Consider the following 25126-nt stretch of genomic DNA (forward strand, 5'->3'; position numbering starts at 1 on the left):
TATTGTCTGTTTTCTATATTGGCATAAAAGTCCTACAACTCAGGCCTCCTTAAAGCCATAGCTGACCTATGTGACTCCAGTGTTGTGATAGAGGGCAAGTTTTTTTTCATGGTTATTCCTACTCCATCCACTATGTGGCACTATAATGGAAGTAGGCCAGGTTACAAGCCAAAAGGAGAGACCATGCTGCAGCAAAGAGGTTTACATGTGGCTAACTTCAGGCCTTACTGTAATGAAGATCCTGTTCTGCTTTGACAGAAAGCTTCTCTTTTTTCTTATTTGTTTATTTCTTTTGTTTACACTTCCTACAACTAACTTACTCTTAATATGGATATTTGAATACCTACACACAGAGGACAAAGGTAGGATAAAGGTATCACTCCTGAATCTACTCTCAGCAACTCCAACCAAGGACCAAGGTCCAGATACGGTTCAGGATAATAAAATTCCACAAAAATATGTGGAAGTAGTAACACCAGTGAAAGTGGTGAGATTGGGTATGGGGTGAAATTAGGCATAGCCATGTTAACAGAGTTTAGTAAGTTTCTGTGGGTTGCTTTCCTTTCTGTTCCTTTAAAAAGCTCTCTCTCCATCCATCCACAATGCTCTTTCTGTCTGTTTATCTATCCTGGATGATAGGTCTTCATTTGCCTACTCGCTGTTTGCTAGTTCTCATGTTGTTTGTTACTCCAGAGTAGTGTTTCTTTTAGCTTAAAATGCAGTAATTTTGATGATTAGTTGTGTGTATTTATTTGGAACTCATGTGTTCATCAGTGTTGCCTGGCTTTTATTCTGAAATATGAAGTCAGTGAGACCAAACATTGCATTGTTAATATCGGGATCAATATCCGATCGTAATATCTGAAAGATGCATCCCTAGTCTCATTGGGTTCTTTATGTCTCATTGGGCCTGCTTTGCTGGTTCTTTATGTCTCATTGGGCCTGCTTTGCTGGTTCTTTATGTCTCATTGGGCCTGTTTTGCCTGGTTCTTTATATCTCATTGGGCCTGTTGTGGTTGGGCCTTTAAGCCACTTGCCTATTGTCTATTTTTCTGTATTGGCATAAAAAAAATCCTACAACTTGGGCCTACTTGAAGCCATAGCTGACACCCATGTGACTCCAGTGTTGGGATAGATGGCATGTTTTGTTCATGGTTATTCCTACTTCATCCACTATGTAGCAGTATAATGGACGTATGCCAGGTTACAAGCCAAAAGAAGGAAACCATGCTGTAGCAAAGAGGTATACATCTGGCCAACTTCAGGCCTCACTGTAATGAAGATTGTTATTGGTGGAACTATAGGTTCTAATACTTATTGTAAGTTTTTTTAGCTGAAAATGCAGTAATTTTGATGATTAGTTGTGTGTATTTATTTGGAACTCATGTGTTCATCAGTGTTGCCTGGATTTTATTCTGAAATATGAAGTCAGTGAGACCAAACATTGCATTGTTAATATCGGGATCAATATCCGATCGTAATATCTGAAAGATGCATCCCTAGTCTCATTGGGCCTGTTTTGCTGGTTGTTTATGTCTCATTGGGACTGTTTTGCTGGTTATTTATGTCTCATTAGGCCTGTTTTGCCTGGTTCTTTATATTTCATTGGGCCTGCTTTGCTGGTTCTTTGTCTCATTGGGCCTGCTTTGCTGGTTCTTTATGTCTCATTGGGTCTGTTTTGCTGGTTCTTTATGTCTCATTGGGTCTGTTCTGCTGGTTCTTTATGTCTCATTGGGTCTGTTCTGCTGGTTCTTTATGTCTCATTGGGCCTGTTTTGCCTGGTTCTTTATGTCTCATTGGGCCTGCTTTGCTGGTTCTTTATGTCTCATTGGGCCTGCTTTGCTGGTTCTTTATGTCTCATTGGGCCTGCTTTGCTGGTTCTTTATGTCTCATTGGGCCTGCTTTGCTGGTTCTTTATGTCTCATTGGGCCTGCTTTGCCTGGTTCTATATGTCTCATTGGGCCTGTTGTGGTTGGGCATTTAAGCCACTTGCCAATTGTCTATTTTTCTATATTGGCATAAAAAAAAAATCCTACAACTTGGGCCTACTTGAAGCCATAGCTGACACCCATGTGACTCCAGTGTTTGGATAGATGGCATGTTTTTTTTTTTCATGGTTATTCCTACTCCATCCACTATGTGGCACTATAATGGAAGTAGGCCAGGTTACAAGCCAAAAGGAGAGACCATGCTGCAGCAAAGAGGTTTACATGTGGCTAATTTCAGGCCTCACTGTAATGAAGATCCTGTTCTGCTTTGACAAAAAGCTTCTCTTTTTTCTTATTTGTTTATTTCTTTTGTTTACACTTCCTACAACTAACTTACTCTTCATGTGGATATTTGAATACCTACACACAGAGGACAAAGGTAGGATAAAGGTATCACTCCTGAATTGACTCTCAGCAACTCCAACCAAGGCCCAAGGTTCAGATACGGTTCAGGATTATAAAATTTCACAAAAATATGTGGAAATAGTACCACCAGTGAAAGTGGTGAGATTGGGTATGGAGGGTGAGATTAGGCATAGCCATGTTAACAGAGTTTAGTAAGTTTCTGTGGGTTGCATTCCTTTCTGTTCCTTTAAAAAGCTCTTCTCTCTCCATCCATCCACAATGCTCTTTCTGTCTGTTTATCTATCCTGGATGATAGGTCTTCAGTTGCCTATTCGCTGTTTGCTAGTTCTCATGTTGTTAATTACTCCAGAATAGTGTGTTTTAGCTGAAAATGCAGTAATTGTGATGTTTAGTTGTGTGTATTTATTTGGAACTCATGTGCCCATCAGTGTTGCTTGGCTTTTATTCTGAAATATAAAGTCAGTGAGACCAAACATTGCATTGTTAATATCGGGATCAATATCCGACCCTAATATCTGAAAGATGCATCCCTAGTCTCATTGGGCCTGTTTTGCTCATTGTAAGTTTAATTCTTTATATATTCAGCCAAGCCTTGTGTGTTTTATTTGAGATTTTGAGCTGTTCTGCTTTTGCAGAAAGCTTCTCTTTTTCTTGTTTGTTTGTTTCATTGTTTGCATTGTGGACTGGTAATAAGAGGGTGAGTGCAGACCAAATTTTACCCCCCTTCAAGCACTAGTGAGTCAGTCCACATTATTTTGTCTTTCCTTCACTCTGATATAGGTTAATCTTAGTCTCATCTGTCTGCAAGACCTTTCTCAAGAATTCTGCTGGATCTCTTAAGTACTTGTTTGCAAATTGTCTATTCTAAGAGTAGTAATATATTTATCAGATGTTTCTCTGTATACTACAGCTGATTTTGGATTTGTATTTGATATGGATGTTTCACTGGAACAATATTACGTAAAACATGTTAAAATAGGCATATATTATGACTGTGTCAAAATAGTGATTTATTTGTTATAAAAATGCCCTACATGCATGTTTAGATTGTCTAAAGTGAGGAAGTTCATTACATCTCAGGTTAGAGGTTTGAAATACAGGTTTGATTGTCGTTATAACTAACCCCAGCAGCTCCTTATCTCTGTGAGAGTTGTAGGCTTCTGCACTTTTACCATGTACAGCACCTGCTGCATGAATTCAGTCTATTTTGATTAAATATCCTTGTTAAAATTAAAACTGGAAATGTTGAGGAAATTAGGTGATTGTAGTTTCTCTATTGTTTAAAAAAAAAGTCACGTCTGAGATTTTAGGACATTGTGAGTGAGAGGAGGGGTGAAGTAAATATCAGCAGATCCAACATCAAACTAACTTGACTGAGCTCCCCAAACTCCAGTGAAAATGTGCTTCGATATACAAGTGAAGAACTGTTTTTTTTTTTTTTTTGGCTCCTTAGTAAGACAGCATGATTCACTCTGTTAAAGTCTGAATGACTAGCGTTTCTGAGGAGACCCTTAAAGCTGGTTGCAATGACCTGTACATGGGTTACTGTCGTGGTCTTCTTTGGAGGACTTCTTTTGGAAAGGAGACTCGTGACCAGAGTCTTTCAGTTGTAACAATGAAACATTTTATTCCAGTCAAAAGTACAGTGTGGAGAGAGTCTGCCAATTCAGGGTGCCCCTCTGCTCTCACTCCCAGACAAAGGAACACATTGTGTTTTATTCTCTACTACACGTCATATGTTGTTGTACTGTTCCCATATGCAGGATGTCTGCATTTCATCCAGGAATATTCATTAGCCCCCAAAATTACTTATGTGGTCTATGTGCTGCAGACACAGCTGGACCTTTTAACATCTCTGTCACGTAAATCCGAAAGTATGTCTAATCTAAACATTTTATGTTCGTTCAGTTCATGTTCAGTTTATCAAATTTGGTCTGGGAGCAGATCCCAATCTCCTTTCTCAAGTGTAACCCATGGGCCTCACTATATTATTTCTCAACTCCATACCATTCCTTTAGGCCTATGAACATCTGCATAGCCAATAAATATACTACATTATACTGTAATATGTGGTCTCTTGAATGATCTTTGTTTCTTTAAATGTGCAGTAGCAAGGAGGTTCAGTTGTGACTAACGTCAGGCTTCACTGTAATATAGATCCTTATTGGTGGAACTATAAGTTCTAATACTCATTGTAAGTTTAATTCTTTATATATTCAGCCAAGCCTTGTGCTGTTCTGCTATTGTAGAAAGCTTCTCATTTTTCTTGTTTATTTCTTTCTTTATTTGCATTCCTAACAACTAACTTGCTCTTCATATGGACTTTGGAATAGACTTACACACAGAGGACTCCGTAGGATAAAGGTATCACTCCTAAATTGACTCTCAGCAACTCAAACCAAGGACGTGCATGGTTGAGGCATGGATCAGGATTATAAAATGTCTTCAGAAAGAAGGATGTCCGAAGTACAAAGACCATTGTGAGAGCTTTTCAACTCCTATGTTTTGAATTGTTCTTAAGAACTCAAAGTATGTACTGTTAATTAGAGGGTGAGTGCAGACCAAGCACTTCAAGCACTATTGAGGCAGTCCACATTTTTTCTTTTCTTCAGTCTCATATAGGTTAATCTTAGTCTCATCTGTCCACAAGACCTTTCTGCAGACTTACATAAAAAATGTTAAAATGGGCATATATTATGACAGTGTCAATATAGTGATTTATTCATTATTAAAAATGTGATACATGCATGTTATGATTGACTGGCTTTAAATTAATCTGCAGATGTTTAATGGGTAACTGAACATTCGGTTTCTATACGCATATTGACTTTCTTTTTTGTCTTTATTATTTTCAAGATCTCATGACCCACCTGACATACCTTTTTATCTGAAAGTGGACCTGGCCAACAAGGGGCAATCCATCTTCAGCTGTGAGTGGTTGTCTGCATCTGGAACGGTCTCTGGCTGGCTTGCAATTAATCTGCAACTGTGTTGACTTTCTTTTGTGTCTTTCTTATTTTCAGGATCTCATGACCCACCTGACGCATCTTTTTACCTGAAAGTGGATCTTGCAAATAATCTGCAACTGTGTAACAGGTACGTGTTAAATCGTTTTTTATACATATATTGATTTTCTTTTTTCTTATCACACTGGATCTCATGACGCACCTTTTTACCTGAAAGTGGATCTGGCCAACAAGGGGCATTCCATCTTCAGCTGCGAGTGGTTGTCTGCATCTGGAACGGTGTCTGGCTGGCTTGCAATTAATCTGCAACTGTGTAACAGGTACGTGTTAAATCGTTTTTTATACATATATTGATTTTCTTTTTTTTGTCACACAGGATCCCATCACACACCTTTTTACCTGAAAGTGGATCCCGCCAACAAGGGGCTATCCATGTCCAGCTGTGAGAGGTTGTCTGCATCTGGAATGGTGTCTGACTGGCTTTCTTTTCATCTGCAACTGAGTTACAAGTAAGTGAACATTCAGTTTCTATACCTATTTTGACTTTCTTTTTTGTCTTTCTTATTTTCAGGATGTCATGACCCACGTGACGCACCTTTTTACCTGAGAGTGGATCTGGCCAACAAGGGGCAATCCATCTTCAGCTGTGAGTGGTTGTCTGCATCTGGAACGGTGTCTGGCTGGCTTGCAATTAATCTGCAACTGTGTAACAGGTACGTGTTAATTTGCTTTTTATTCATATATTGATTTTCTTTTTTCTTGTCACACAGGATCCCATCACGCACCTTTTTATCTAAACGTGGATCTGGCCAACAAGGTGCATTCCATCTTCAGCTGTGATAGGTTGTCTGCATCTGGAACAGTGTCTGGCTGGCTTGCAATTAATCTGCAACTGTGTTGACTTTCTTTTTTGTTTTTCTTATTTTCAGGATCTCATGACCCACCTGATGCATCTTTTTACCTGAAAGTGGATCTTGCAATTATCCATCTTCAGCTGCGAGTATTTGTATGCATCTGGAACGGTGTCTGGCTGGCTTGCAATTATTCTGCAACTGTGTAACAGGTACGTGTTAATTAAATTTTTATACATTTATTGATTTTCTTTTTTCTTGTCACACAGGATCTCATGATGCACCTTTTTACCTGAAAGTGGACCTGGCCAAGAAGGGGCAATCCATCTTCAGCTACGAGTGGTTGTCTACATCTGGAACGGTGTCTGGCTGGCTTGCAATTGATCTGCAACTGTGTAACAGGTACGTGTTAAATCGTTTTTTATACATATATTGATTTTCTTTTTTTTGTCACACAGGATCCCATCACACACCTTTTTACCTGAAAGTGGATCCCGCCAACAAGGGGCTATCCATGTCCAGCTGTGAGAGGTTGTCTGCATCTGGAATGGTGTCTGACTGGTTTTCTTTTCATCTGCAACTGAGTTACAAGTAAGTGAACATTCAGTTTCTATACCTATTTTGACTTTCTTTTTTGTCTTTCTTATTTTCAGGATGTCATGACCCACGTGACGCACCTTTTTACCTGAAAGTGGATCTGGCCAACAAGGGGCAATCCATCTTCAGCTGTGAGTGGTTGTCTGCATCTGGAACGGTGTCTGGCTGGCTTGCAATTAATCTGCAACTGTGTAACAGGTACGTGTTAATTTGCTTTTTATTCATATATTGATTTTCTTTTTTCTTGTCACACAGGATCCCATCACGCACCTTTTTATCTAAACGTGGATCTGGCCAACAAGGTGCATTCCATCTTCAGCTGTGATAGGTTGTCTGAATCTGGAACAGTGTCTGGCTGGCTTGCAATTAATCTGCAACTGTGTTGACTTTCTTTTTTGTTTTTCTTATTTTCAGGATCTCATGACCCACCTGATGCATCTTTTTACCTGAAAGTGGATCTTGCAATTATCCATCTTCAGCTGCGAGTGGTTGTATGCATCTGGAACGGTGTCTGGCTGGCTTGCAATTGATCTGCAACTGTGTAACAGGTACGTGTTAATTCAGTTTTTATACATATATTGATTTTCTTTTTTTTTTGTCACACAGGATCCCATCACGCACCTTTTTACCTGAAAGTGGATCCGGCCAACAAGGGGCTATCCATGTCCAGCTGTGAGAGGTTGCCTGCATCTGGAATGGTGTCTGACTGGCTTTCTTTTCATCTGCCACTGAGTTATAGGTAAGTGAATATTCAGTTTCTATACTTATATTGACTTTCTTTTTTGTCTTTCTAATTTTCAGGATGTCATGACCCACCTGACGCACCTTTTTACCTGAAAGTGGATCTGGCCAACAAGGGGCAATCCATCTTCAGCTGTGAGTGGTTGTCTGCATCTGGAACGGTCTCTGGCTGGCTTGCAATTAATATGCAACTGTGTTGACATTCTTTTTTGTCTTTCTTATTTTCAGGATCTCATGACCCACCTGACGCATCTTTTTACCTTAAAGTGGATCTTGCAAATAATCTGCAACTGTGTAACAGGTACGTGTTAAATCGTTTTTTATACATATATTGATTTTCTTTTTTCTTATCACACTGGATCTCATGACGCACCTTTTTACCTGAAAGTGGATCTGGCCAACAAGGGGCAATCCATCTTCAGCTGCGAGTGGTTGTCTGCATCTGGAACGGTGTCTGGCTGGCTTGCAATTAATCTGCAACTTTGTAACAGGTACGTGTTAAATCGTTTTTTATACATATATTGATTTTCTTTTTTTTTGTCACACAGGATCCCATCACACACCTTTTTACCTGAAAGTGGATCGCGCCAACAAGGGGCTATCCATGTCCAGCTGTGAGAGGTTGTCTGCATCTGGAATGGTGTCTGACTGGCTTTCTTTTCATCTGCAACTGAGTTACAAGTAAGTGAACATTCAGTTTCTATACCTATTTTGACTTTCTTTTTTGTCTTTCTTATTTTCAGGATGTCATTACCCACGTGACGCACCTTTTTACCTGAAAGTGGATCTGGCCAACAAGGGGCAATCCATCTTCAGCTGTGAGTGGTTGTCTGCATCTGGAACGGTGTCTGGCTGGCTTGCAATTAATCTGCAACTGTGTAAAAGATACTTGTTAATTCGTTTTTTATACATATTGGCTTCTTTTTTCTGGATCAGTGTCTGGCTGGCTTGCAATTAATCTGTAACAGTGTAACAGGTACGTGTTAATTCGGTTTTTATACATATATTGATTTTCTTTTTTCTTTTCACAGAGGATCTCATGACGCACCTTTTTACCTGAAAGTGGACCTGGCCAACAAGGGGCAATCCATCTTCACCTGTGATAGGTTGTCTGCATTTGGAACAGTGTCTGGCTGGCTTGTAATTAATCTGCAACTGTGTTGACTTTCTTTTTTGTCTTTCTTATTTTCAGAATCTCATGACCGACCTGACACACCTTTTTACCTGAAAGTGGATCTTGCAATTAATCTGCAACTGAGTAAAAGGTACATGTTAAGTCTGTTTTTATACATATATTGATTTTCTTTTTTTTTGTCACACAGGATCCCATCACGCACCTTTTTACCTGAAAGTGGATCCAGCCAACAAGGGGCTATCCATGTCCAGCTGTGAGAGGTTGCCTGCATTTGGAATGGTGTCTGACTGGCTTTCTTTTCATCTGCATCTGAGTTACAGGTAAGTGAAAATTCAGTTTCTATATTTATATTGACTTTCTTTTTTGTCTTTCTTATTTTCAGGATGTCATGACCCACCTGACGCATCTTTTTACCGGAAAGTGGATCTTGCAATTAATCTGCAACTGTGTAACAGGTACGTGTTAATTCGGTTTTTATACATATATTGATTTTCTTTTTTCTTGTCACACAGGATCTCATGACCCACCTTTTTACCTGTAAGTGGACCTGGCCAACAAGGGGCAATCCATCTTCAGCTATGGGTGGTTGTCTGCATATAGAACGGTGACTGGCTGGCTTGCAATTAATTTGCAACTGTGTAACAGGTACGTGTTAATTCGGTTTTTATACATATATTGATTTTCTTTTTTCTTGTCACACAGGATCTCATGACGTACCTTTTTACCTGAAAGTGGACCTGGCCAACAAGGGGCAATCCATCTTCAGCTACGAGTGGTTGTCTGCATCTGGAACGGTGTCTGGCTGGCTTGCAATTAATCTGCAACTGTGTAACAGGTACGTGTTAATTCAGTTTTTATACATATATTGATTTTCTTTTTTTTGTCACACAGGATCCCATCACGCACCTTTTTACCTGAAAGTGGATCCGGCCAACAAGGGGCTATCCATGTCCGGCTCTGAGAGGTTGCCTGCATCTGGAATGGTGTCTGACTGGTTTTCTTTTTTTAATCTGCAGCTGAGTTACAGGTAAGTGAACATTCAGTTTCTATACTTATATTGACTTTCTTTTTTGTCCTTCTTATTTTCAGGATGTCATGACCCACCTGACGCATCTTTTTCCCTGAAAGTGGATCTTGCAATTAATCTGCAACTGTGTAACAGGTACGTGTTAATTCGGTTTTTATACATATATTGATTTTCTTTTTTCTTGTCACACATGATGTCATGACGCACCTTTTTACCTTTTGACTCAAGATGGTGCCGCTGACGACGGCCACCGTAACGACTGCTCTGACCACATCTAGCTTTTTTTTAGTTAAATTTAGTGTTTTTAGCTATTTTATTCAAACATTTTCATCATGGCTCGTATTGTATACGACCGAGAGACTCTTCTTTCTGTTAATTTACAATTCACTCACCTTAAATCGCTGCTAACTCCGGATCCAAGCTGGCCGAGAGAAATCCTGAAGGAGGACAAAGGACGGGACGCCGAACTCCACAAGAAGCGACACCGAGGAAAGCGAGCCGGCGTCAGAGACAGACTGAGAGCCAGGTCACACAGGGCACCTCTGCCCAGTATTCTCCTAGCCAAGGTCCAGTCTCTAGACAACAAACTCGACGACCTCCGGGCCAGAATCAAGTTCCAGAGAGACATTCGGGACTGCAACCTCCTCTGTTTCACCGAGACATGGATGAACCCAGCGATACCGGACCACGCCAGCCAGCCGGCCGAGTTCTTCTCGGTACATCGCATAGACAGAACCGTGGAGTCGGGGAAGTCAAGAGGTGGTGTATGTATCATGGTGAACAACAAGTGGTGCGACAGTGCTAATGTTGTGTCCCTCGTACGCTCCTGCACACCAAACCTGGAGCTGCTCGCCCTAAAGTTTCGTCCCTTCTATCTTCCTCGGGAGTTCACCTCGGTCATCGTCTGTACAGTGTACATTCCACCCGATGTACAGAAGGACACCGCGCTGTGTGAGCTTCACGACACATTTACACAGATCCAAACCCACCATAAGGATGCTGCACTCACTGTTGTTGGGGATTTTAACAACGCCAACCTCAAAAGTGTGGCAGCGAACTTTCACCAACACATCACCTGCCCCACCCGGGGCCACCGGACTTTAGATCACTGCTACACCACACACAAAGACGGCTACAAAGCGCAGTCAATACCACCGTTTGGAAAGTCAGACCACGGCGCCATCTTTCTCCTACCAAAATATAAACAAAGGCTGAAGCAAGAGCTTCCGGTGGTGAGAGAGGTCGAGCGCTGGACGGACCAATCAGTGGCCGCGCTGCAGGACGCTCTTGATGACGCGGACTGGGACATGTTCCGGCGCAGCTCCGATGACGTCAACATGTTTATGGAAGCGGTCGTGGGTTTTATCAGGAAAGTAGCGGACGACACCGTCCAGAAATCTACAATCAAAACATTTCCCAATCAGAAGCCCTGGGTGGATAAAAGCATCCGGGAGGCTCTGAATGCCCGCACTGCTGCCTACAACACGGGACTGATCAGCGGAGATATGCAGGAATACAAGTCTGCGTCATACGGAGTAAGGAAAGCGGTAAAGGAGGCGAAGCAGCGCTACGGGAGGAAACTAGAGTCCCAGTTCCAGCAAAACGACTCTAGGAGCCTGTGGCAGGGACTGAGAACAATAACGGACTATAGGAGCCCACCCTGTGGACTGGGAAGTGCAGACTTATCTCTGGCGAACGAGCTAAACACCTTTTATGCTCGCTTTGATGCTGCAGCCGGCAACGTTAACTACAGCAACACCGGCACAGCTGATATAGAGGAGCACGTCAGAGAACAAAGAGCCTTCACCATCACAGAGAGAGATGTACGGCGGGTGTTCAGAAGAGTGAATACCAGGAAGGCTGCGGGACCCGATGGCATCTGTGGTCGAGTCCTAAAAGCCTGTGCAGATCAGCTAGCCCCGGTATTCACGGACATCTTCAATCTCTCACTGACGCAGGGGATTGTTCCATCGTGCTTCAAACAGTCCATCATCGTTCCTGTCCCGAAGAAACCACAGCCAGCCTGCCTCAACGACTACCGCCCAGTCGCCCTCACATCAGTCGTGATGAAGTGCTTCGAGAAGCTGGTGAGAGACTTCATCACATCCACGCTGCCCGACACCCTGGACCCGTTTCAGTTTGCATACCGTCCAAACCGTTCCACAGATGATGCCATCGCTCACCTTCTCCACACATCGATGACACATCTGGATGCTGGGAGGGGTAATTATGTTAAAATGCTGTTTGTGGACTACAGTTCAGCATTTAACACTATTATTCCCTCAAGACTCACCACAAAGCTGGAAGATCTAGGTCTCCACCCATCCATCTGTGACTGGATCTCCAACTTCCTGACTAACAGACCACAAGCTGTTCGGGTAGGCAAGCATGTCTCACCCACCCTCACCCTCAGTACCGGAGCCCCTCAGGGCTGTGTCCTTAGCCCTCTGCTGTACTCGCTGTACACCTCAGATTGCAAAGCCACTTCCAGCTCCACCAACATCATTAAGTTTGCTGACGACACAGTTGTGGTGGGCCTGATCTCAGGAAATAACGAGAAGGCCTACCTGGAAGAGATTAGAACCCTGGAGAACTGGTGCCAGGACAATAATCTCCAGCTAAATGCCAGCAAAATGAAGGAGCTGATTGTGGACTTTAGCAGGAAACAGCAGAGGAGCTACCAACCTGTCCACATCAGTGGAACGGCGGTGGATAGGGTAGGAAGCTTCAAATACCTTGGAGTGACCATCTCTCAGGACCTGTCATGGAGTTGCCACATCAACACCATAACGAAGAAGGCTTGTCAGCGCCTATACCACCTGAGATGACTGAGGGACTTCAGACTGCCCTCCAAGGTACTACGATCCTTCTACTCCTGCACCATTGAGAGCATCCTCACGGGGAACATCACAGTCTGGTTTGGGAACAGCACCAAGCAGGACAGGCAAGCGCTACAACGAGTGAGACGTTCAGCAGAGCGAATCACTAGGATGGAGTTTCCTGACCTGCAGACCATCTACAAGAAGCGGTGCTGGACCAAGGCCAAGAAGATTGTGAAGGACCCCAGTCATCCCAACAATGGACTGTTTTCTCTGTTGCCCTCGGGGAAATGCTTAAGAACCCTGAAGGCTAACACAGAGAGAATGAGGAGGAGTTTCTTTCCACAAGCCATCCGTGCCTTGAATGGGGACAGGGACTAGGACACTAAATCTAAGTATCTACATACACAAACTGGACCCTCACTCACTACAATACACAACCATGGCACACGGAAAACACACTACGGACAATAATGAAAATATTTCTTTTTAACTCACACATACACTCACATACAGATAAATATGTACATATGTATACATACACACATATATATATATATATATATATATACCTGCAGGGACGCTCATACCAGGTAACGTGGCAGGGCGACACGTCCGCTCCTTGTAGTCTCTCCACTGGCGTTCCACAAGGCTCAGTTCTTGGTCCTCTTCTTTTCTCACTGTACACTCACTCTCTTGGTAAAGTGATATCCTCCCATGGATTCTCTTACCACTGTTACGCCGACGACACTCAACTCATGCTCTCTTTCCCACCGTCTGACACACAGGTTTCTGGCCGTATCTCAGCATGCCTCGCCGACGTCTCGTCTTGGATGGCGGCTCACCACCTCAAACTGAACCCCAGCAAGACGGAGTTGCTGTACATCCCGGGAACTGCTGGACCAAGAAACGATCTTGCCATCACCTTCGAGAACTCACTGGTCACTCCCTCTACTGAAGCCCGCAGCCTTGGTGTAGTGATGGATGATCAGTTATCGTTCTCAAGTCATGTTGCAAACGTAACTCGGTCCTGCAGATTTCTTCTGTACAACATCCGGAGAATTCGACCCTTCCTCTCTAGAGAGGCCACCCAGGTGCTTGTTCAGTCTCTCGTCACTTCCAGACTTGACTACTGCAATTCTCTTCTGGCTGGTCTCCCTCTGCGCACCATCAGGCCCCTGCAACTCATCCAGAATGCAGCGGCACGGGTCGTCTTCAATGTCCCTAAATTCAGCCATGTCACTCCACTGCTGCGTTCTCTCCACTGGCTTCCTGTAGCTGCCCGCATCAGATTTAAAATCCTGACGCTGGCCTACAAAGCCAAGAACGGACCAGCCCCTCCGTATCTAATGGCAATGGTCAAAAGCCGATCCGCACCAAGAGCCCTTCGAGCTTCAAGTACGGCTCGGCTCGACCCACCATCCCTCAAAATCCGCGGAAGACAAGCATCCAGGCTTTTTTCTGTCCTGGCACCAAAGTGGTGGAACGAGCTGCCCCTGGATGTCCGAACGGCCGAGTCGCTCGCTGTCTTCAAACGCAGACTGAAGACCCACCTCTTCAGAGAGTACTTGGACGAATAGTTCTATGGTCGCCTTATTGTATTGTGTTTAGCAATGTCTAAGCTTGGAGGTATCTGTTGTATTAGTCTATTCTAACTAGCTGAGGTTTTCTTGGGTAAATAGCAAAGCACTTTGTAAGTCGCTCTGGATAAGAGCGTCTGCTAAATGCCGTAAATGTAAATGTAAATATATATATATATATATATATATATATATATATATATATATATATATATATATATACATATACACACACACACACACAGACACGCACGATTTCATCTCTGTATATATATATATTGTATATTTGTATTTTGTATTTTTTTTGCTTATATTTCTACTTTTTCATATTTTTATATTTTATTCTTTAACTTAAATGTAACTTATTCTATTTTTATTTTTATTTTATTTTCTTTTGCACTTTTGCACTTTACTTCATTAAGTTAAGGTTTCGTTAAGTTTAATGTAGATTTTTCTTGTATAGCTTGATGTGGGCAGACTGTCAAAAAAGCATTTCACTGCAAGTTATACTGTGTATGACTATGTATGTGACAAATAAAATTTGATAAAATTTGATTTGAAAGTGGACCTGGCCAACAAGGGGCAATCCATCTTCAGCTATGAGTGGTTGTCTGCATCTAGAACGGTGTCTGGCTGGCTTGCAATTAATCTGCAACTGTGTAAAAGATACGTGTTAATTCGTTTTTTATACATATTGATTTCTTTTTTCTGGATCAGTGTCTGGCTGGCTTGCAATTAATCTGCAACTGTGTTGACATTCTTTTTTGTCTTTCTTATTTTCAGGATCTCATGACCCACCTGACGCATCTTTTTACCTGAAAGTGGATCTTGCAATTAATCTGCAACTGTGCAACAGGTACGTGTTAAATCATTTTTTATACATATAATGATTTTCTTTATTCTTGTCACACAGGATCTCATGACGCACCTTTTTACCTGAAAGTGGACCTGGTCAACAAGGGGCAATCCATCTTCAGCTGTGAGTGGTTGTCTGCATCTGGAATGGTGTCTGGCTGGCTTGCAATTAATCTGCAACTGTGTAACAGGTACGTGTTAATTCGTTTTTTTTTTTTTATATAATTTTATTTATAGATTTTCATTGAAAGACAAAGTTACAAGAAACAAGCCCTTACAATCCCACCCACCCCCCCATAGCAATTACATAAAACAAAATATAAAAGTGTATATAAAGTGCACATGTACAGAAACATATAAACTATACATCATCTGTGTCTATGAATAACTCAGCCACAAGCATGTATCTATAGTTAATTATATACACACAGAATTATACAAAGGATACGAGGAGGGAAAAGAGGGGGAAAAAAAAAAAAAAAAAAAAAGGACCTACACACGTGAGAAGTAAACACTTTATCTGCCCTGTGTTGTTCTTAACTGGGGGCTATACAAATTTGTTCATATCTTAGACTAGTTAAACTATCCTAAAACTTGTTGGCCATATATATGAATAAGACAGTTGCAGCAGGGTGTATCAAACTAAAGATATACTATCCACAAATTCTACAAAAGGAGCCCAGGTTTTAATAAATTTAGCTCGGTTACCAGTCTAAATATACCTCATCTTCTCCAGTGGGATCATTGCCAGTACTTCTCTGACCCATTGTTTGAAAGAGGGGGGTTTCACTGATTTCCACTCCCGTAGAATCAATCTCCGGGCCATCAGTGTGGCAAATGCCATAGCGTTTGACTGGAGGGCGGTGAACTGTTCCCCCAATGGAGACACCCCAAAAACCGCAATTGTGGGGTTAGGATCCACTGTCCGACCACATATATAGGAGACTGCTTCAAAGATCTTCTCCCAAAAATCTGTTAGTAAGTTGCATGACCAGAACATATGACCTAAAGTAGCTGGACTGTGATGGCATCTTGGACACCCTGGATTAATTCCAGGAAAGATTATGGCTAGTTTTGCATTTGAATAATGTAGTCTATGAATAATTTTAAATTGAATAAGTCCGTGTCTAATGCAGAGGGAGGTGGTATGTATACGGTTCAAACTATGTTGCCAGGTCTCCTCAGAAAGCACAATTTCCAAGTCCTCCTCCCATGCTTGTTTCATGACCTCACTAGTAGGGGGACTAATGTCCTGGATTGACTGATAGATTTTTGATATGGCCCCTTTACCATATGGATCTAATTCCAAAATTAAGTCTACTGCATTTTTGGGTGGTATGGAAGGGAATGGGAGGTGTTTTTTTGCAAAACTACGCACCTGAAGGTATCTGAAAAAATGATTCTTAGGGATATTGTGGTTACTCTGCAATGCATCAAAGGAGGCAAATGTGCCTTCCATATATAAGTCACTAAAAAATACAAGACCATTTCTGTGCCATACTTTAAAAGCAGTATCTGTTTGAGAAGGGGGGAACAAGTGGTTGTCTATTAATGGAAAGAAAACAATTGCTTGGTTAAAATGAATGTTTTCTAAATTGAAACCATATTTTAAGAGAATTCCTAATAATCGGGCTCAAATTTTGAAAGCATAGGCCAGCAGGCAAGGCACAACTAAGCAGGGAGACAGGTGAAAGCCGTGGATTGGATGCAAGTTCCATGGTAGCCCATATTGGGCCTTGGTTATGTTCCCGCACTGACAACCAGTAATTCAACTTAGAGATGTTAGCAGCCCAGTAATAGAATAGAAAATTAGGCAAACCTAACCCCCCTTTGCATTTCGCCCTCTCCAGGTAGTTCCTTTTAATGCGTGGAGGGGAGTTACTCCAGATAAATGTAGTGATGTAGCTATTCAGAGTGTTGAACCAAGACTTGGTTAACAGAATCGGAATCATCTGAAATAGATACAAAAATCGCGGAAGTACTGTCATTTTAACTATATTTACTCGGCCTGCCAGTGTAATGGGAAGCCGTGACCATCTTTGCAAATCTTGTTTAGTACATTCTAAAAGTTTTTTAAAATTGTGGTCATAAAGGCCTTCATACGATTGTGTGACGTTGACACCCAAATAGGTGAAAAAGTGGCGTTCTAATTTAAAAGGGAATTTGCTGTAGTCAATGGATGCTGCTTGCTGGTTTATGGGAAAAAGTAAACTTTTTGAAAAATTTTATTTATAGCCTGATAGTCTTCCAAATTGTTGTAATATGTCTATGAGCCTGGGAATAGATTCTAGTGGGTCAGATATGAACAATAAAAGATCATCGGCATATAACGATACTTTGTGTATTGTTTGGTTCCTACTGACACCTACTATGTCCCTCTGGTTTCTCAATGCTATAGCCAATGGTTCAATTGCAAGGTCGAATAAAAATGGGGAAAGGCCACAACCCTGACGAGTCCCTCTATGGAGTGGAAAATATTCTGATCTAGTAGAATTTGTACGAACAGTAGCTGTTGGAGTAGAATACAGGATTTTAACCCATGTGGTGAAAGATGGGCCAAACCCGAATTTATCTAGCACTGTAAACAAATAGTTCCATTCGACCCGGTCGAAGGCTTTCTCTGCATCCAGAGAAAGTATCTCTTCTGGCTGATGGGATATATGGGGAGAATGGAGTATGTTAAGCAATCGTCGCATATTGTAGAACGATTGCCTACCTGGGATGAAGCCTGTTTGGTCAGGGTCAACAATCTTGGGTATTATAGTTTCAAGATGGCGAGACAGTACCTTAGTAAGGATTTTGTAGTCACAGCATAAAAGACTAATAGGACGATATGAGCTGCAATCTAGTGGATCTTTGTCTTTCTTTGGTATGACTATGATCGTCAGAGTCATTGTAGGAGGCAAACTCTTTATTGTAGTTATCTCCTTAAACAATGTGGTGAGAAAGGGTGCCAGTTTGGAAGAAAAAGCTCTGTAAAATTCTATGGGGAAGCCGTCAGGGCCAGGCGCCCTTCCACTCTGCATGAAGCTTATTGCTTGTAGGATTTCTTCCTCTGTTATGGGTGCATCCAACATACTTTGATCTTCTACATTAATCCTTGGGACTTCTAGACCATCAAGGAATGTTTCGATGTCTATTGTGTTGGTAGACTGTGATGTGTAAAGTTTAGTATAATATGACCTGAATTGATCGTTAATGGTTTGGGATGTGTGGAAGTGGAGTTGGGTGTGATACGAATTTCGGGGATTGCACTGGATGCAGCTGTTTGTTTAAGTTGATGGCATAATAATTTTCCTGCCCTTTCACTGTGTTCATAATACGTCTGTTTTGTTTTTAATAGTGTACGTTCCGTCTGTCTAATTGAAAGAGTGTTTAATTCTGTTTGCAACAATAGGCGTTCTTTAAATAAGTTGGGCATAGTGTTACCGGCCAATCTTCTATCAATATCTGCTATTTGTTGAATTAACTCTGTGGTGCGCTTAATGCGTTCTTTGTTCTTGTGAGCAGCATATGAAATGATCTGTCCCCTTAGATAAGCTTTAAGCGATTCCCATATAGTTGTAAATGACATTTCAGGGGTACTGTTGGTTTCCAGAAAGAAATCAATTTGTTCAGCTATGAACTTTTTGAATGAACTATATGTCAGTAAGAGAGGATCGAGTTGCCAGGATCGTTGAAAAATGGGGCTACCTGGAAACGCCACATCCATCTGGACTGGAGAATGGTCCGAAATCACTATACTGTGATACTGACAGTCAGACACCCAAGACATAACCCTATGGTCAATCAAATAATAGTCAATTCTTGAATATGAAAGGTGGACCGGTGAAAAGAACGAAAACTGCTTAGTAGTAGGATTGGCGTGGCGCCAGGGATCAAACATTTTATAGGATTGCATGAATGATAATATCGTAGCACCTGATTTAGAAACGGATCTGCCTAGGCCAGGGCTGGATTTATCCAATTCTGGCTGTAGTACACAGTGAAATCTCCGCCTAGTATTAGCAGGTGTAAATTGAGGTCAGGGAGTTTCTCTACGAGGTGAGAGAAAAACTCAGGGTTATCCCAATTGGGGCCATAGACATTCACCAACACCACAAGGTTGCCAAACAATTTGCCTGATACAATAATAAATCTGCCATTATTATCCGAAAATACATTGGTGGGTACAAATGGAACCCCCCTCTTTATTAATATTGCAGCTCCCCTTGACCTGTCTCCATATTTGGAATGAAATATCCGCTCAATCCTATCATGTTCGCTAGTCCGGAGGTGAGTCTCCTGGAGGTATATAATGTCTGGATTCATTGACTTTAGATATGTAAAAACCCTGCTGCGCTTTAATGGGGTTCTGAATCCCTTTAATGTTCCAACTGATAAATCTAATTGAACCTAAGGTATTAACCATAGTCCCAAGATATTGTAAAGAAATATGAAAGTATAGTCAAACTGGATAATATAAAATAAGGCAGTAGGTACATTCGAAAAAGGTGTGCAGACAAAAAAAAACAGAAACAGAAAATGCTTTGGGTCCCTCAGCTGACCTGTACTAAACTCCCAGGTCGCTCTGGCCTCACCTAACTCGAGGCTATACCCACACATAAAGTATCTAGGTGGGCTACCCTTGACACACACACACCAGGGCCTTCAGAACATGTTCATTTGAGCCAATACGGCACATAGTCAAACATGCTATTGTAAACCGAGCTGACCGTGCTTTGTGTCAGTCCACCGCACACACGCGGACAGTGTTTAAACTATTCCAACCAAACCCACCCGCATATATGAGCCTGAAGAAGGAGCACATTATAAAATAGTTGGGCAAAAACAATAGAACTGGAGAGAAGCGTGGAAATCACACTAATAACAAAAAAATAACAGCTGAAAGCTCCGAGCACCTAAATGCTGAGCCTCGATGTATGCGCCAACACAATCTAGTCAAAAACAGTACTCACGCACACGGCGACCGAAACAGCATCTTGGCACGAGCTATCACCGGCTATCACCAGTCATCAAACCTTAGGAGGCGACCTGGTGGCCGAAATGTTCTCCGTAACGTAGGACTGGGCCTCCTCCGGTGTAGAGAAAATCCGCCAGGCGGAGGATGTTAGCACAGTCTCGAAAGTAGTGTAGACGGGCCACAACAGCGCGGGGTTGCTCGCCCCGACTCGGCGCTGGCGCCAGGGAGCGATGAGATCTGTCCAGCGTTGGCGCCTCTGTGAGGCCAAGCGCCTTTTGCAGCAACGCCGAGACGGCTGCCGTGGAGCTAGCCTGACTCTCCGGCAGACCCACAATCCTGATATTGTTTCTTCTCGACCTCGCTTCTAGATCTTCACACTTTTTTTCTAGTAGCTTTGACTGGGACTTAAGAAGAGCCACTTCCTGTTGTAGAATCACAATATCATCTGTGCAAGTTGACAGGCTTCGCTCCATCTCACCGGTTGTGTTCTTTAGCGTGGTTAGGTCCGCGGCGACCATGGTCTGATAGGACTGCAGTTCAATTCTGACAGTATTAATGTCAGTTCTGAGCCCCGCCATCTCCTTCTCCAGAACACTTCTAATTTCTGACTTGATTATACCTCCAATATCTTCGCGGAGCGTCGAGAGAAGTTCGGCTCTGAAAGCGCTAGTTTCCCGCGCTATCGCCGCGTCCGCGGGAGAAGGGTCATCACGCTGGTCCGAGGATGAGCCGGCGGCACCAGGCCTTGGAGCCGGAGTAGCTGTGTTTCGGGTTTTCGTTGCCTTGCCAGCCATTCTCCCTCGCTTGAGTGTGATGGTAACACTGTTCCACCGTTTAAGGTAAATAAAATCACGTTTTCTCGGTCCAAAAGTGCCTAAATGCGATGTTTTAAACTGAAAGTTCCGAGGAGCCTAGGAAAACACATCTACTCCATAGCTCACTCTCGCCACCCTCCGTTAATTCGGTTTTTATACGTATATTGATTTTCTTTTTTCTTGTCACACAGGATCCCATCACGCACCTTTTTACCTGAAAGTGGATCCGGCCAACAAGGGGCTATCCATTTCCAGCTGTGAGAGGTTGCCTGCATCTGGAATGGTGTCTGACTGGCTTTCTTTTCATCTGCATCTGAGTTACAGGTAAGTGAACATTCAGTTTATATACTTATATTGACTTTCTTTTTTGTCTTTCTTATTTTCAGGATGTCATGACCCACCTGACGCATCTTTTTACCTGAAAGTGGATCTTGCAATTAATCTGCAACTGTGTAACAGATATGTGTTCATTTGTTTTTTATAAATATATTGATTTTCTTTTTTCTTGTCACACAGGATCTCATGACCCACCTTTTTACCTGAAAGTGGACCTGGCCAACTAGGGGCAATCCATCTTCAGATGCGAGTGGTTGTCTGCATCTAGAACGGTGTCTGGCTGGCTTGCAATTAATCTGCAACTGTGTAACAGGTACGTGTTGATTCGGTTTTTATACATATATTGATTTTCTTTTTTCTTGTCACACAGGATCTCATGACCCACCTTTTTACCTGAAAGTGGACCTGGCCAACAAGGGGCAATCCATCTTCAGCTACGAGTGGTTGTCTGCATCTGGAACGGTTTCTGGCTGGCTTGCAATTGATCTGCAACTGTGTAACAGGTACGTGTTAATTCAGTTTTTATACATATATTGATTTTCTTTTTTTTTGTCACACAGGATCCCACACGCACCTTTTTACCTGAAAGTGGATCCGGCCAACAAGGGGCTAACCATGTACAGCTGTGAGAGGTTGCCTGCATCTGGAATGGTGTCTGACTGGCTTTCTTTTCATCTGCATCTGAGTTACAGGTAAGTGAACATTCAGTTTCTATACTTATATTGACTTTCTTTTTTGTCTTTCTTATTTTCAGGATGTCATGACCCACCTGACGCATCTTTTTACCTGAAAGTGGATCTTGCAATTAATCTGCAACTGTGTAACAGGTATGTGTTAATTTGTTTTTTATACATATATTGATTTTCTTTTTTCTTGTCACACAGGATCCCATGGCCCAGCTTTTTACCTGAAAGTGGATCTGGCCAACAAGGGGCAATCCATCTTCAGCTGTGAGAGGTTGTCTGCATCTGGAACGATGTCTGGCTGGCTTGCAATTAATCTGCAACTGTGTAACAGGTACGTGTTAATTCGGATTTTATACATATATTGATTTTTTTTTTTTTTGGCCATATAGGATCCCATCACGCACCTTTTTACCTGAAAGTGGATCTGGCCAACAAGTGCCTATCCATCTCCAGCTGAAAGAGGTTGTCTGCATCTGGAAGTCTGTGTTCCCGGCTTTCTTTTTTGGAACTGAGTAACAGGTAAGTGAACATTCAGTTTCTATACATATATTGACTTTCTTATTTGTCTTTCTTATTTTCAGGATCTCACGACCCAACTTTTTACCTGAAAGTGGATCTGGCCAACAATGGGCAATCCATCTTCAGCTGTGAGTGGCTGTCTGCATCTGGAACAGTGTCTGAATGGCTTTCTTTTCATCTGCAACTGAGTAACAGGTAAGTGAACATTCAGATTCTATACCTATATTTACGTTCTTTTTTGTCTTTCTTATTTTCAGGATCTCATGACCCACCTGACATGCCTTTTTACCTTAACGTAGATCTTGCAATTAATCTGCAACTGTGTAAAAGGTACGTGTTAATTTGGTTTTTATACATATATTGATTTTCTTTTTTCTTGTCACACAGTATCTCATCACGCACCTTTTTACCTGAAAGTGGATCCGGCCAACAAGGGGCAATCCATCTACAGCTGCGAGTGGTTGTCTGTGTCTGGAACGGTGTCTGACTGGCTTTCTTTTTATTTGCAACTGAGTAAGCGGTAAGTGAACATTCAGTTTCTATACTTATATTGACTTTCTTTTTTGTCGTTCTTATTTTCAGGATGTCATGACCCACCTGACGCACCTTTTTACCTGAAAGTGGATCTGGCCAACAAGTGCCTATCCATCTCCAGCTGAAAGAGGTTGTCTGCATCTGGAAGTCTGTGTTCCCGGCTTTCTTTTTTGGAACTGAGTAACAGGTAAGTGAACATTCAGTTTCTATACATATATTGACTTTCTTATTTGTCTTTCTTATTTTCAAGATCTCACGACCCAACTTTTTACCTGAAAGTGGATCTGGCCAACAATGGGCAATCCATCTTCAGCTGTGAGTGGCTGTCTGCATCTGGAACGGTGTCTGAATGGCTTTCTTTTCATCTGCAACTGAGTAACAGGTAAGTGAACATTCAGATTCTATACCTATATTTACGTTCTTTTTTGTCTTTCTTATTTTCAGGATCTCATGACCCACCTAACTCACCTTTTTACCTTAACGTGGATCTTGCAATTAATCTGCAACTGTGTAAAAGGTACGTGTTAATTCAGTTTTTATACATATATTGGTTTTCTTTTTTCTTGTCACACAGTATCTCATCACGCACCTTTTTACCTGAAAGTGGATCCAGCCAACAAGGGGCAATCCAACTACAGCTGCGAGTGGTTGTCTGCGTCTGGAACGGTGTCTGGCTGGCTTGCAATTAATCTGCAACTGTGTAACAGGTATGTGTTAATTTGGTTTTTATACATATATTGATTTTATTTTTTCTTGTCACACAGGATCCCATGGCCCAGTTTTTTACCTGAAAGTGGATCCGGCCAACAAGGGGCTATCCATCTCCAGCTGTGAGTTTGTCTGCATCTGCAACGGTGTCTGACTGGCTTTCTTTTCATCTGCAACTGAGTTACAGGTAAGTGAACATTCGGTTTCTATACTTATATTGACTTTCTTTTTTGTCTTTCTTATTTTCAGGATGTCATGACCCACCTGACGCACCTTTTTACCTGACAGTGGATCTGGCCAACAAGGGGCAATCCATCTTCAGCTGTGAGTGGTTGTCTGCATCTGGAACGGTGTCTGGCTGGCTTGCAATTAATCTGCAACTGTGTAACAGGTACGTGTTAATTCGGTTTTTATACATATATTGATTTTCTTTTTTTTGGCCACATAGGATCCCATCACGCACCTTTTTACCTGAAAGTGGATCCGGCCAACAATCGGCTATCCGTGTCCAGCTGTGAGAGGTTGCCTACATCTGGAATGGTGTCTGACTGGCTTTCTTTTTATTTGCAACTGAGTAAGAGGTAAGTGAACATTCAGTTTCTTTACTTATATTGACTTTCTTTTTTGTCCTTCTTATTTTCAGGATGTCATGACCCACCTGACGCACCTTTTTACCTGAAAGTGGATCTGGCCAACAAGGGGCAATCCATCTATAGCTGCGAGTGGTTGTCTGCGTCTGGAACGGTGTCTGGCTGGCTTGCAATTAATCTGCAACTGTGTAACAGGTACGTGTTAATTCGGTTTTTATACATATATTGATTTTCTTTTTTTTTGTCAGACAGGATCCCATGGCACAGCTTTTTACCTGAAAGTGGATCCGGCCAACAAGAGGCTTTCCGTGTCCAGCTGTGAGAGGTTGCCTGCATCTGGAATGGTGTCTGACTGGCTTTCTTTTTTTTGCAACTGAGTAAGAGGTAAGTGAACATTCAGTTTCTATACTTATATTTACTTTCTTTTTTGTCTTTCTTATTTTCAGGATGTCATGACCCACCTGACGCACCTTTTTACCTGAAAGTGGATCTGGCCAACAAGGGCCAATCCATCTTCAGCTGTGACTGGATGTCTGCATCTGGAACAGTGTCTGGCTGGCTTGCAATTAATATGCAACTGTGTAACAGGTATGTGTTAATTTGTTTTTTATACATATATTGATTTTCTTTTTTCTTATCACACAGGATCCCATGGCACAGCTTTTTACCTGAAAGTGGATCCGGCCAACAAGAGGCTTTCCGTGTCCAGCTGTGAGAGGTTGCCTGCATCTGGAATGGTGTCTGACTGGCTTTCTTTTCATCTGCAACTGAGTAACAGGTAAGTGAACATTCAGTTTCTATACTTATATTGACTTTCTTTTTTGTCTTTCTTATTTTCAGGATCTCATCACCCACCTGACGCACCTTTTTACCTGAAAGTGGATCTTGCAATTAATCTGCAACTGTGTAACAGGTACGTGTTAATTTGGTTTTTATACATATATTGATTTTCTTTTTTCTTGTCACACAGGATCTCATGACGCACCTTTTTACCCGAAAGTGGATCTGGCCAACAAGGGGCAATCCATCTTCAGCTGTGAGTGGTTGTCT

At 42.0% G+C, this 25126-nt stretch overlaps 1 protein-coding gene across 1 annotated transcript in view; it reads left to right on the forward strand.

The window, feature by feature from the left end:
• The window catches only part of LOC140542388 (uncharacterized), a 178955-nt gene that overhangs the window by 69909 nt on the left and 83920 nt on the right, over positions 1-25126 (forward strand). The window contains exon 2 of the mRNA XM_072665335.1: positions 3435-3441. Coding sequence (XP_072521436.1) covers positions 3435-3441 — 7 coding nt within the window. The remainder of the gene's footprint in view (positions 1-3434; positions 3442-25126) is intronic.

Source organism: Salminus brasiliensis, chromosome 20 (genome assembly GCF_030463535.1).
Source record: "Salminus brasiliensis chromosome 20, fSalBra1.hap2, whole genome shotgun sequence".
In the NCBI taxonomy this organism is placed as follows: Eukaryota; Metazoa; Chordata; class Actinopteri; order Characiformes; family Bryconidae; genus Salminus; species Salminus brasiliensis.